The 14,219-nt window shown below is 40.7% G+C and overlaps 1 protein-coding gene across 1 annotated transcript in view; it reads right to left on the bottom strand.

The window, feature by feature from the left end:
- ncapd3 (non-SMC condensin II complex, subunit D3) overlaps positions 1–14,219 on the bottom strand; it is a 50,692-nt gene that overhangs the window by 29,541 nt on the left and 6,932 nt on the right. Inside the window, exons 4-13 of the mRNA XM_050070672.1 lie at positions 13,557–13,723; positions 10,678–10,842; positions 10,524–10,585; positions 10,351–10,438; positions 7,787–7,920; positions 6,318–6,390; positions 6,010–6,135; positions 3,790–4,042; positions 3,449–3,487; positions 1,430–1,522 (exon numbers count right to left, since the gene is read on the bottom strand). Of these exons, the coding sequence (XP_049926629.1) occupies positions 1,430–1,522; positions 3,449–3,487; positions 3,790–4,042; positions 6,010–6,135; positions 6,318–6,390; positions 7,787–7,920; positions 10,351–10,438; positions 10,524–10,585; positions 10,678–10,842; positions 13,557–13,723 (1,200 nt within the window). The remainder of the gene's footprint in view (positions 1–1,429; positions 1,523–3,448; positions 3,488–3,789; positions 4,043–6,009; positions 6,136–6,317; positions 6,391–7,786; positions 7,921–10,350; positions 10,439–10,523; positions 10,586–10,677; positions 10,843–13,556; positions 13,724–14,219) is intronic.

The following is a 14,219-nucleotide window of genomic DNA, read 5'->3' as shown; positions in this document are numbered from 1 at the left end:
GTTTTTCCTTATCCGCTGTGAGGGTCATAAGGACAGAGGGATGTCGTATGCTGTAAAGCCCTGTGAGGCAAATTGTGATTTGTGATATTGGGCTTTATAAATAAAATTGATTGATTGATTGATTGATTGATTGATGTCTTCGGGCCACTCTGCCTGCAGTATCTTGCTTCCCCCTCTTTATCCACACCCAGTTTGTTCTACACAGCCACAGAGCTCGTTATGCCAGAGTGCTCAAAGTCAACTAGCATTATTCTCCAAAGCTGAGAAAACTGTTGACAAAAAATAGCTAACACAAGATCAATGATATGGAAGTGGTTTGGATATTTCTAAAGCAATGAAGCGCAGAATATGACAGTCTGAATAATATTCCATCGACACCAACTGAGATGAGAAAGAAAGCAAATCTTTTCCATCACCTGAAATGGTACCATCCCAGTGACCACAGCATTATTTTAATAAGTTACAAGGAAAGCTATCTTGCATTGTGCTGTTAAGGCAAATAAAGCATGTTTGCAAAGTTAAATGTTTACATGTAGAGGTTATTCAATATATTCTATAATCACAAAATATATTCTAAACCAAGCAAAATCCAATTTCTGCATTTACCCCATCGTAAGCATTATGCCATTTTCACACTGGATGCAGAAGTACTCTGATATGTCAGTTGTTGCGTTGCCACCTGCCAGCAGTCGCCTGGCCGTTCACACCACAATTGTATTTCTCTGCACCCGTCAAGAAGTGATTTTGCTCATCTGCTCTGTTCTAATCACACTCGGTCTTTGTCTACTTGTGTGTGCATGTGTGTGCTCATCTGTCACTCTGTTTAGAGACAACTCACAAAACTTTGGAAGCATGGAATGTATTTTTTTGTCATTTATCATAATCATATCATTTAAATCATATCTAACATATCCTTTATATTGTTCATAATAAATTATCAGTGTGTTTTCTTGCCAGATTTGCTCAAGGAAAAAATAGACCAGAGGCTGAAACTATCACACCAGATCGTGAGCTGGCCATGAAGCTTGAGGCTGAGGTGCATCTAGTGCGAACAGCCCAACCGGATAACATCCACATCCAGTGTGAACCTGGCTTTGGGAGCAGAAGGCAACCACTGTACAGACCCCAGGAGAGAATTAACCTCACATGCATGTTTTGGTGTTGTAAGGTAACCAGAGCCCCTGGACGAAACCTACATGAACATGGGGAAAACATACAAACTCCACACAGAAAAGGTCCTGCAGGCCAGGATTTGAACCCAGAACCCTCTCTTTTGTGAGGTGCCAGTGCTATCCGCTGAGCCACTGTCTCAATATTAATATAAAGGAAATATCTAGACAGATGCACATTCATTTACAAAATATCAGCCTATACCCAATGCATGTGATAAAAATCCTTTGAAAGACATGCTGAGGTTGGTTTGTCTCACCGTCACAGTCGGAGCTGACAGTGCTGCTAATCTCCACAGTTCTGAATGGCAGCGTGCGGTAGGTTTTCTGAGTCTGCTGGGAGCTGAGGCTTCCTGAAACACACAGTCACATATATAAAAACACCAACAGTTTAAACAACATGCAAGACAGTGAACCTGGCCTGGCTCTCAAACATTTTCCAGTACCTTTCAAAGGTACTGACTGAATCGTATCCGTAAGACTCTTTCACGTGCCGAGAGGTAACACTAAACGTTTGATCAAATTGTAAGCCTCATTCACTTACTTAAACAACACATTTAATTAAAGCTGCAAGCAGCAATGAACGGACCCACGCACCTTAGTTCATGCAAGGGGTACTGTGGGGATGCCAGTCGATATGGCTGTGTACTTCTGTTAAAGTCAGACACTGCACACAGTAGTTAGATAGTATTTCCTGCTTGGACTACTGGACACTGGAAGTGACCTATTGCAAAATTAGTATCACTTTGTGTGTCCGCTATGTGGCAGTAGAGAGTACACACTATTTATAAGTAACATTGCTGTATATCATGCATAGACCACACTATGTAAATTTCATGTAAATCTGATTATCTTTGTCACATAAGGCTGCTGTTGTCAGTAGGTGGCGCTATAACTATGACTCATTGTGGGCCTGTAGATGTTTTCAGGCAACACCATTCCACGAAAACACAAAAGCTTCCCAATTTGGCATTGTGACGATATTTACATTATGCTCAAACTTTGAGATGGATCTGTTGAGTCCTCAAGAATGAGCTTCTTAATGCTCTGTACCTGAAAAGTGCCTAAAATGGCATTTTCTCACATACAGTCAGAGTTCTTACAAGTTTTGATGTGTGCACCAAGTTTCATATGTGTAAAATGTTTTCAAGGGTACCAGGGTGTCAAAAATGCATTCAAAGGCTAAAGGTACTTAGGGGGTGCAATAGCGCTAATGTGCCACACCCAAGCCCAACTGCACCATCAAAAATAATTAGTTTGAACATTGTTACAAAGTTTTGTGAGTTTTTTTGCATCCTTAAGTCCTCAGACATTTCGCAGAATGAAAATTAACACACAAATCCAAGATGGCTAATTTCCTGTCAGCCAAGCCCAATCACTGCAGAACAATTTTAACCAGTTCCAAACCATGTTGTGTGTGTAATAAGAGGGATGCACGATATTGGATTTTTTCCAATTAGCTGATATGCCGATATGTAACAACTCATTTGACCAATAACCGATACTGATATCCATATATCCACTTTTTTCCCCAACTAACTGCAGTAATCATCAAGTCTCCTCTGTAGTGGAATGAAAATCATAATATGCACGCATACTCTTATTGTGATGACCCACCAGCAGATGCAGACATGACATAGAATGCTTTTCAATGTATGTACTATTCATTTATTGTATAAGGTAAGAAAAAGCATTATGGCCAATTCTGACATTTCATTTTAAAGCCGATATTGGCCGAAACAGATGACGTACCAATTTTATCAGCATGCTCGCAGATTCCGATACTTAAGTTTAAAAAAACAATATCAGCCGATACTGATGACGTGCCGATATTATCGTGCATCCCTAGTAATAATTATCTCTACAAAAACAATAGGTTCCTCAGAATTCCATTGCCAGGAACCGTTGGGCCTTGGCACTTTGGTGCTTGTGCCCTAACCAGCTCGTGATACATTTACATATATATAGTTTTGGTTTTAACCATTTCAACATGTTTGCAGACTGCAGATTTAAACTTGGTGCATACAAGTTGATTACCAACAGGAGTGAGAGTCAAAATCCCAGAAATAAAACTTAAGTTGTAATAAACCAGAATTCTCCTAAAAAGTGAGTCTGACAGAAATAAAGGCTAAAACTGATCTGTCTGGTAAGATTAATCTTCCCCAGCCCCTGCTCTCCAACCAAACTTTATTCTGAGAAACACTTGGTATGTTTTTCACCATCACTCTCTGTGGTCAGTCAAACAACATACTCTGTAATACTGAAACAAAAAGGTTTACCTTCTGTGATTTCTCCGTCCAACACTGTCTGGGTTCCAGCTAAACACAGAGAGTAGACAAGTTACTTGAATGGAAATGTGTCCACAAAAACAGTTCATGACACAAACACAGCAGCTCTTAAAATAAATAATAATAATAACACTACTTTCCCTTCCATTCTCTAATGATAGAAAAGTTGTGTGTTTTCATAGTTTAGCTCTACTAAGGGTACTGTCTACTGAAAATGGTCCTGGTTTCAGATCCAAAATGAGCCCAAAGTCCTCACATCTACATAACCGTACAGAATGGTTGTTTTCAAACTCAGGCCTTTCTAGCAGTCCATTGTATGTGTGCTTTCTCACTAGCAGAGAAGAGGTTATGGACGGCCCGGGTGACGTTGAGTGAAGGCAGCTCCAGACACTGGGCCAAGGAGGCAAGGGCATGGCTTTGGACGGTGGGAGAGTCATCCATCCGCCGAGCGAACAGCAGGCTCTGGATCAGGAACTTGTGTGGCAGGAAGCAACGGAGATCTTCATCCTGACACTCTTCCGGCCTCCTCTCTGGCTGCTCCAGCAAAACCATCACCACATCCACAGAAAACAGCCGGCACACCATCTACGGAAGTACACACTGTATCTATGTAGATTGCACTGATAAGATGTGATAAAGCCTGACTGAAATTTAGACTAAAGCTACTGATAGCTAACATCCAGTGGGGGTATTTGGGGCCTGTCTTTATGCATTTAACAAAGAAATTTTGTTTGTCCATTATATACTAAAAGGCTGCACTGAGGAATAGCAGGTTCATTTTCACACAAGTCGACCTTTCTGTTTGCCCCAGTATGTGTTTTCTTTGTCTTTTAATGGTTTGCTTATTATATAGGCCTGTTTGATTGTTGTTCATAGCACCACTCTTGTCAAAGGATTTTTATCGTGATTGCATGGGTGTGTTATTATTCTGCTTAATTAATTCAGCTTTCTCTACTGCATTGCAACTGGAGCCGTAACCCCCCTCTTAACTGCAGAGCCTCTGGACAAGATGCACAGACTAACAGTCCCTACAATACTGCACCAAGAAAAACATAAACGCTCTGTGAAACACCTGCCCAAATCACAATGTACGTTACTACATGATAACTTACAACTAAGCTTAAGTTGAACAAAGTCACAAAAACAATACTGACTGAGAAATATCATTGGTAATATTTCAAAAATATCATATTGAAGTTAAGAGAGAGATATGTAAGGTATGTTAAAGGCACAGCTTGGATTATTTGGAGTGGGGTTGTGTGAGGAACTTATCCATAGTCAGTTTATTACATACAGCAGATGTATACTGGCACACCCCTATTTTGGAGAAACAATGTACTGCTATGTTCAGCAGCAAAACATATTTTATCCACCTAAAAATAAGTCTATATCAGTTTAAGGGTATGCTTTATTGAGAATATTTTTACTGTTTTATCTTTTCATCAGACAGCCCTTTCAAACAGGGAAGTTGTTACCGACTTCAGTTCCCCATCATTGCTCTTGTCAAAACGCAGCAGACCCCACTGATATAAACAGTCATTTTAGCTCATTGAACACGGGAGCAGCTGGTCTATGCTGCCTCAATCAGTTAGTTAGTTTGTATTATTGTGTGATTTTGGTGAATCTAAACTAACCCTTTTAAATGCCAAAGTCACACAATAACGCACACAAAATAGCTCATCCAGGCAGCGTTAGACCAGCAGCTCCTGTGTTCAGCCAAGTTAAATTACTGTTTTTTTAATTAAGTCTGACTGTGAAGAGCAATATAACGGCTTAATTTCCTTGTTTGTCTGTAGTACAATAAAGTGGTGTAAATATTCTAAATATAGTGTACACTTAAACTGATTTTTTAAGTGGTTAAAATATGTTTTGCTGCTGCCCCTGATTACAGCAGTACATTGCTTAACACCCGTGCCAGTGCTACTGCCTGCTTCTCCAAACTGGGGGCGTGCTGACTGACATCTACTGAAGGTAATTAATTGTGTATGGATAAGTACTTTATACAGCCCCACTTCAAAAGATCTGAACTATCCCTTTAATATCATTCTAAAATCACTAAACCTTCCAGACATGTTTCAAGTCCTGTCATGGATGTTACAGGAATATTACAGTGATATTTCAGTGATAATGTAAGGGAACAACTGCCCCAGGTTTATCTTTTATGTTTCTGTAGCCTATTTTTGATAGCATTTCCCACCTGCATACTGCTTTCATTTCCCCTAACAAGGTCAGCAGCACTCCAGAAAAGTGTCTTCAACAGCCCAGCATCAGTTATTTTGGAGAAGTGCTTATTTATATCAACAACTTGAAACTTAAAATAATGTGCGCCCTTGATAGTAATTTGTTATAAGCTTAGTAAATATCCTGCAGTGTATCTTAAGACAGTTACGAGTTGTGTCTTGTATGTATATAATGTATATGTATATAATTTTCATGTTTACATTCAAGATTAACGCGCAATTGCCATATACTGGGGTATGAATCTGGACAATAATATAAAATACACAATACACCAACATGCAGCGTTTGAGGTAACTGTTGAGATGTGTTACCTTAGTGTGTCTGGAGAAGTTTAACAGCCACTTGATGAAGCGGGCATAGTCTGTACTTGCCATCTGAGACGTCAACATACCCACAGCCTGTGCTCCATGGCTTCGAAACTCGCTCTTCTCCACCATCTAAACATCCCAAGCAAAACATTCTGTCACAGCTACATCAATGCATCAGCTAATACCACTGTAACAACAAACTAGCACTGCAATCTTCTGTAAATAGCCTTGGAAGTGACTGCTTTCCTAACTTTACAACATTAACAGTAGACAAGGACACTACACTACTGAGTGTTTGCTAGACGGTTCACCTGGAAGCAGATGTGCTGCAGGAGGATTTGCAGGAAAGGCAGTGCCAGCTCTTTCAGCTCATCCACAAGATGACTATAATCACAAACACAAAAATCATGAACAGTCATAGTTTGTAACATGTCTTTAGTTAAATGGCTAGATACATCCCCAAATATTCCTAATGTCCCTGCCACCAACAGATACAAAGAAATTATCAGGAGATGGAGTTGCTTGATGTCACAATTTTTACATTATGCTTATGAGAGTTGCAGTGTAGCCAGCTGCATTTCTGTTCATGTCCAGCAGATGGCAGTAGTGTTCATTTCTTCTAACCACTTCATCCTCTTGAGGGTCACAGGGGGGGCTGGAGCCTATCCCAGCTGACATCGGGCGAGAGGCAGGGTACACCCTGGACAGGTCACCAGACTATCGCAGGGCTGACACATAGAGACAAACAACCATTCACACTCACATTCACACCTACAGACAACTTAGAGTTATCAATTAACCTAGTCCCCAATCTGCATGTCTTTGGACTGTGGGAGGAAGCCACTGCCAATGATTTTCTGCCAATCACATATGAAGCTTCTCATGATGAAATTGCCAGACAAGTACAGTCTTGCATTTATTGGAGTCTGGTGGAGATGATATGGAAGCATATTGCATTCACTTGACAAATAAAAAAAGCCCTGTTTTTCTGAGTAATATTTTCTGTTTTTCGTGGTAATTTTTTTCTGTTTTTCGTGGTAATTTTTTTTTCCTGAACGAGGAGACGAGATACTTCAAAATCTCCGAGAAGCTCCCACCTGGCACCTGCAAGTGACCCCTGCATCCATGGTGACTCCTGCTCATGGGTGTATTTTGCATCCGTGCTCCTGCTCCTAGACTGCATCCTTCTAGTGTAGGCATATCACTCAATGTAACAGGTTAGGTTAGTAACAGGTTGTAACAACGTTAGCTGACAACTAAAATCATGCCCATACACATTTGTCAGCTAACGTTGTTACAACCTGTTACTAACCTAACCTGTTACATTGAGCGATATGCCTACACTAGAAGGATGCAGTCTAGGAGCAGGAGCACGGATGCAAAATACACCCATGAGCAGGAGTCACCATGGATGCAGGGGTCACTTGCAGGTGCCAGGTGGGAGCTTCTCGGAGATTTTGAAGTATCTCGTCTCCTCGTTCAGGAAAAAAAAATTACCACGAAAAACAGAAAAAAATTACCACGAAAAACAGAAAATATTACTCAGAAAAACAGAAAATATTACTCAGAAAAACAGAAAAATAAATTACTCCGAAAAACAGGGCTTTTTTTTATTTGTCAAGTGAATGCAATATGCTTCCGTAAGATGATGTCCTCTACATTATTTAAAAAACTATGGACCAACTAAAAATGTTTTACTTCTTCACTTGGTTCAAAAAGTCTCAACAAATTTGCTGTGCACCATATCAAGATTTAGACAAGTAATTCTACAGTTGTTTACCAAACAAAATGGATGGCCCGGTCGCGGGTGGAAAGGACAGTCTGGCTGGGTACGAGGAGTGAGGGCTTCCCTCTGTTGCCTTTGTTCATCATCAGGATCACGTAGAGAAGCTGGTGGAAAACCCTCCGCAGGGACTGGACAACAACATCAGGTAAGGTTAGAAATGGCCCTCTGTCAGGGCATAAAGAACTAACTTAACTATATTACTATTCTCATTGTACTGCTACTTGGTGACATCATTAGAGAACACAATGTATGTTTTCATAGTTACGCGGATAGCATGCAAATGTATGTCTCTGCTGAGCCAAACAGTGCTGCAGCCATAAACTCCATTACTACCTGCCTTTTGGCAATATGTAAATGGATGAGCAATAATTGTTCAAACCCAGTCCTGCTTGTCGGCCCTAAAACAAAAAGAGAAATGCTGCTTAAAAATCTAGAGAATTTAACTCCCTGGATTAAATCTAAAGTTACAAGTTTTGGTGTGATCCTAGATTCAGATCTCAGCTTCAGGTCCCACATTAACAAGGTGACGAAAACATAATTTTCCCACCTCAGAAACAGAGCTAAGGTATGGCCATTTCTAAATGAAAAATATGCAGAGAAATTGATTCATGCCTTTATTCCAAGCCGACTCAACTACTGTAATACACTTTGTACTGGCCTCACGAAAAACACCGCTGAAAGACTTCAGCTCATTCAAAACTCTGCAGCTCATCTATGAACCAGAACCAAGAACAGAGAGCACATCAGGCCAGTCTTAGCTGCTCTGCACTGGCTTCCTGTTGCATTTAGAATTGATTTTAAGCTCCTCCTCCCTGTATACAAAGCCATACACGGTCTAGGCCCAAGCTACATTGCTAACTCCCTTGTTAACCATTTGCCTCCATGAACGCTGTGATCATCTGCTGCTGGTTTACTGGAGGTTCCCAGCAACAGCCGGAAGAAGATCAGGGATGCAGCCTTTGTCAATTGTGCCCCAAAGCTACGGAAAACGCTACCAATAGATATCAGGGAAGCCAGCTCGCTAAATATTTTCAAAAGAAAGCTAAAAATGTATCTGTTCACTTTAGCCTTTAACTAGCTCTGACTTTCCTGATACAGGTCTGAAACTCTTTCTTTTTGTGCTGCACGCTGCTGCAACTTTTCTAAGGTGTTTTATCTTACTTGACTTTATGATTTATGGTTTTACAATTCCATGATTTTATGACTTTATGATTTATTTCATTTTATGATTTTTTTTTTTTAAGATTCATCATTTTGCTATGATTAGTGGGTGATGGATTTGATGGAAGAAGACTGTGGTGATTTCTATTTGATGCACAGTGCCACAACTGGGTGATAGATTCTTGGGCAGCTGTGGCACAGACAATACCCGCAGTGAGGTTAATTCTTGAGTAGACGCTCAGGGGTAATTTTTTTTTTTAAATTTGTTAATTTTTTTTTTTAATTTTATATACTTTATTAAATTCAATTTTTCACTCTGTTTGTCAATTACACACAGGTCCGAACACACACAAACTGGACCTATATGTCAATTACACACAGGTCCGAACACACACAAACTGGACCTATACATGCACTAAGTGGAGAGATGTCAGAGTGGGCGGTTGGGGGGTTCGGTGCCTTGCTCAGGGGCACCTCAGCAGTGCCCAGGAGGTGAACTGGCACCTCTCCAGCTACCAGTCCACGCTCCATATTTTTGGTCCGGACGGGGACTTGAACAGGCGACCCTCCGGTTCCCAACCCAAGTCCCTATGGACTGAGCTACTGCTGCCCCCAAATTTAAAAGATGCTTTCAGTTTCCATTAATCAATGTCTGTTGGTGAGTCTGTGCCTGTTGGGAATTATAGACTCTGATTGTTAATGACATCTGAAGGCCTAAAAAGTGACACAAGAAGAAATACTAAGTGAAATTTTGATTAATAGGATCTCAAATCACCACCACTTTTAGATGAAAATTGTTGAAGCAGTTAAACTGTTTTTTAAATGTCCTTCTATATTGCATTGCCTTGTTTGTGTCTTTATGTTCATCCTATTTTCATGTGAAGCGTGATCATGATTTACCTTGTGGTCTGTCTGGTTGGGAAACCTGCTTACTATTGTCTAGGCAGGCAGATAGTTTTGTTTTTTATTCGCTTTCTACTTGAGATTTCGGCTGTTCCTCAGTACAGTGGAGGTGAAGATATCTAATATTTTGCTTGAAAGAATTACTCTGACAGTAAAGAAACTGTCTCCCTCAAAACCGTTGACAGTAAGATCTGTAAATAATCCTGAGTTCCTGGGACATTATTTGTGGACAGGCATGGGAGGCCTAATGTCAGTAGACTCCTTACTGAAAAGGGGTCTGTTCAACTCTGACATTTTTCTATCTTTAGCTTCAAGCTATGTCCGAGTCTTTTGGAAGAATGTGTGGTCTCTATGTGTCACTACAAAAAGGGGGAGACAGATTCCAGCCACACTGACAAAACCAGAGCAAACAATTAGAATCTCTGCTGCCTTTTAGTGAGATAACAAGTGTGCATACTATTGGCCCGCCATAATCCATGATTTTTGGGTCTTACTTCTTTCTGGTCTCCATGTTTTGGCAAGCAGAGCAGCTTCAGGCCAAAGAAAGCCATCTCAGGAACACTCCTCAGCTCGGTGATATCTCTGTGCAGAAATAACACAAGTGTCAGCTCTTTCAAGTCGTGGATACACTCTTTAACAAGACGGAGAGAGAAGTAAGAAAACTCACTGTGGAGCAGTAAAGGTTAACTCTCCAATGACCGGCTCAAAGTAAAGCAGCTTGCTGAAGATCTGCAGAGAAAAAAACAAACAGGTTAACTGTCCACACATGAGCACACTGCAGTGTTGTATGCAGCAGGTGTGATGATAGAATCAGTAGTTACTTTTGTGCAGTTGCCGGCGCTTTGTGGTCTATCTTTGAGTGGAAATGCCTGCAGGAGTCTGAGGAGACTTTGAATCAGGAGAACCACAGCATCTCTGATCTTCATCAAGTCCTGGCCGGAGAAATGAACCTCTTCTTCCTCCTCCTCTTCCTCATCCACTTCCATCTGACAATAACAGCGACAGGCTCTATCATTTCCAGATATCCTGTACACTCATACATTACACATTTATTGAGCCAAAATGTATTTGATAATAGATCATTTTGTACATCTCCATCTGTGTTACATGTATGTTTGCTCAACTTTCTCACTATCTGTTTAGACACAACAAGAGGTGGGAATCTCCAGGCACCTCACAATTCAATTCTATTACGATTCAGATGGTAAAGATTCCATAACAAAGCGATTATCGATGCATCACAATGCATCAAAATGTTTGATTTCAACACATAATTTATTTTTCTCTGTCTTTTAAAATATAGCATACTTTATTTTTGGTGTTCCATAATTAAATAAACAGATTATTTTACTTGCATACAGTGTGGCTCTTGTCCAGGTCCCTTTCCCCTTCAACCTACCTCCATATCCCCACTTTTAAACTAGGGGTGCCAGTCAGATTGCGTCCATCTGCGGATGCTCACGCGTGTCCATTGAGGGATATACATATATATGGGATATACACATGCCTGCGTAGGGTCCAGTGTTTGCAAAGCCTGCTGTAATATTTCCCCTGAAACAGTATACAATTCACGCTCTATTCAATAATAAATCTATATGGTTCGCACCCTATTTATTTTAAAAAGGGTCAACTGCATTGATGAATGAATGAATTTGAAAGAACCTTACAGTCTCCTGTATGTATAAGAATAACATGAGGGGGCTGCTGTGTTGTTATTTACGTTATGCCAGCAGAGGAGCAGCGAGCAGCCTCTCTGTTAGCGCCAAAGAAACCCAAGACACTGGGCATGCCAGGCACAGGGTTTTTAAGGTAAAACAGACTGAGCAGAGTGTTATTTTCCTTACAACAGAGGTGTTGTAATTTGGTTAATGCTGCAGCGTGTGTTGGTCAGCCGGTTCATCGCTGCTCCTCTCGTTAATGTTAGTCTCTGGGTGAGTAAGTAAGTATTCACAATATAATTCATGTTCGCCTCGCAAATGTAATTATTTAGACATATAGTTTCAACAATCTTGCAACCGTTGTCTTCTGCAAAGATAAATTGGTACAAGATAACTTTAGCTCATCCTTGCTGTAGACTGTGCGGGTGCTACATTGACTTCGCAGTTGAGCTCCACCTCTTCTGTTCCGTCAACATCATGTTATGAACAAACATCCTACTATCCTACTATCCTACTATTAAATGGAGAAACCTCCGTCCGTCTGTCTGTCATCATCCGTTTTCCTCCTCACTGCTTTGACCTACTTCTCTGAACTTGCACATAGGCTTTCATCTTGGTCATGTGCAGACAGCCATGACGCCGTTTTTGCCCCCCCCATTTTCCCCCACATACTACTACTACTACACACTACTGTTTACATTCACGTTTTTGTCCACTACCCATTCATACTGTGAGCACCATTAGCAGTGCGAGCTGCGCATGCGCGGAGACCACTTCGAAAACACCTGCGCTGGGACCACAGTTTGGCTGGGAAGCCTTTATCTCCAACACTTGCGGATGTGTGTACCTGTGTGCCCGCGCGTGTCTCCGTGCCGTCAGCCAAAACTATACTCCATGTATTTTGCCATAAAGCATGTTTCTAAATACAGTGTGCATTGTTTGTCTTACATCAATATTTATTACACAGCGCATTTACAGTGCTCTGATTTTGCATCTCCTCTAATATACTGTTTTTGATTTCTTATTCCTCTATACATAACACATGTTTACACAGTTTACATAATAGATTATTGACATTTGTGAAACGATGGCAAATCGAATCGTGGCGAATTTCTTGCTTATTCAGTCTCTCTGTTAGAGTTGCTTGAGTGCTGCCTGGGTGAAGACAGACAGTATTTTGTGGTGGCCTGCCATTGCATCTCACTGGTAAAGGGGCTAAAAATCAGCTTGTTCACCCAGGTGTTGTATTTCCATCGCTGCCAATTGGAGCTGGAGCCAATGAATACCCATGACTACTTCAGAGCAAATGCTAATTGTAACCTTTCCCATTAAATACAAAAGCCAGATGTTAGCGGGTGTTAGTGGTATTTTTGTGCAGTGGGAAATGGCTGAGCTCAAAATAACATGTCCTCTCTATCATTTACAACCAATTATCAATGTATTTTTTTTGGCAGATTCGCTCATGCACAAAATAGACCAGACGCTGAAAGTATTGCTTGTGCCTCGGGGCACTTTTGCTTTTCATTTCAGCCACAATAGCAGAACAAACAAGTACAGGAGGGGCAGAGCAAAGGGAGACTGTCCACTGGTTAAGTGGTTGCAAATAATGGCATCATTCTCTGGGACGGATAAAAAAATAGAAATAAAAATGCTAAAAGGCACTGCCAAACATACTTTGGCAGCCCTGGCTGGCCTGCCAAGTCTATGTACTAGAAACACTGATACAACATAAAAAACCTTACCAGATGCAGTGAAAAACATTTCACTGACCTGATAGAGACGAGAAACCTGCTGTTGATAACTAATCCATCAGTGTTTTTTATCCTCAAAGAAGCATTAGCAATGCAGTCAAAAAGTTCACAGAAAGGGATATTCCAAAAATTGGTCTTTTGCAGACGTTCATGGTAACTGACATCATGGCAATCAATTTGGACCAACAAAATTCAACCTGCTAAGTGGCACTACAAGTGAAGTCAGTGTCTGTATTCAATTTTGAGTGATCATATCTTACAATTGCCCTGTGGGTTAGAGTGCTTTCTGACCTCTGCAGTGTCTTTCCGCTGTGGTTTGGAGCGTTTGCCCTCTGCCTGAGAACTCTTCAGTACGTCCTTCTTGCGCTTTTTTCCAGAGTCCTGAGGCCAGCATTGAGAGGTCAAGTCTGAACATATGTCCATCAAAACCTCATGGAAAACCTTGTTGGCGATGCTCCCTGGAAGAAATAAAAACACTATGCATCATCAATAAAGAAACTTATTCCATCTTATGCAATAAGACGTACGCAAAAAGACAACAATAACAGAAAACACAAGAAAGATATGTTGAAACACTTTGATGAAAGAACACAGATAATGAGATGAGGTAAATGATTCTCTGACTTGCTGTGCTGAAGCACTGCTGTGTGCGTGGGGAGCCTCAGAGTCATTCATAATGGGAACAGCTTGTGAACTTAAAGGTTCCCTGGGGACAGGGTTCAACGCTAAGGTTTTTTTTCACTTGCCCGGTCGGGCAACTTGGTCAGAGATCTACTTGCTCGAAGTCAGTTTTTACTTGCCCTATAAAAATTGTTTAATTTAAGCGGCTATCAAATAACAAAGACTGCAGTTATTTTTATGTTATATAATCTTTATTCACACTGTATTTATTAATTAAAACAACATATGTCATGTATTGTAGCTTAATTCCTACACAAAAATGACAGTGTCAGG

This window comes from Epinephelus moara, chromosome 19 (assembly GCF_006386435.1).
Source record: "Epinephelus moara isolate mb chromosome 19, YSFRI_EMoa_1.0, whole genome shotgun sequence".
Taxonomy (NCBI): Eukaryota; Metazoa; Chordata; class Actinopteri; order Perciformes; family Serranidae; genus Epinephelus; species Epinephelus moara.
This window is presented reverse-complemented; position numbering and strand designations above follow the sequence as displayed.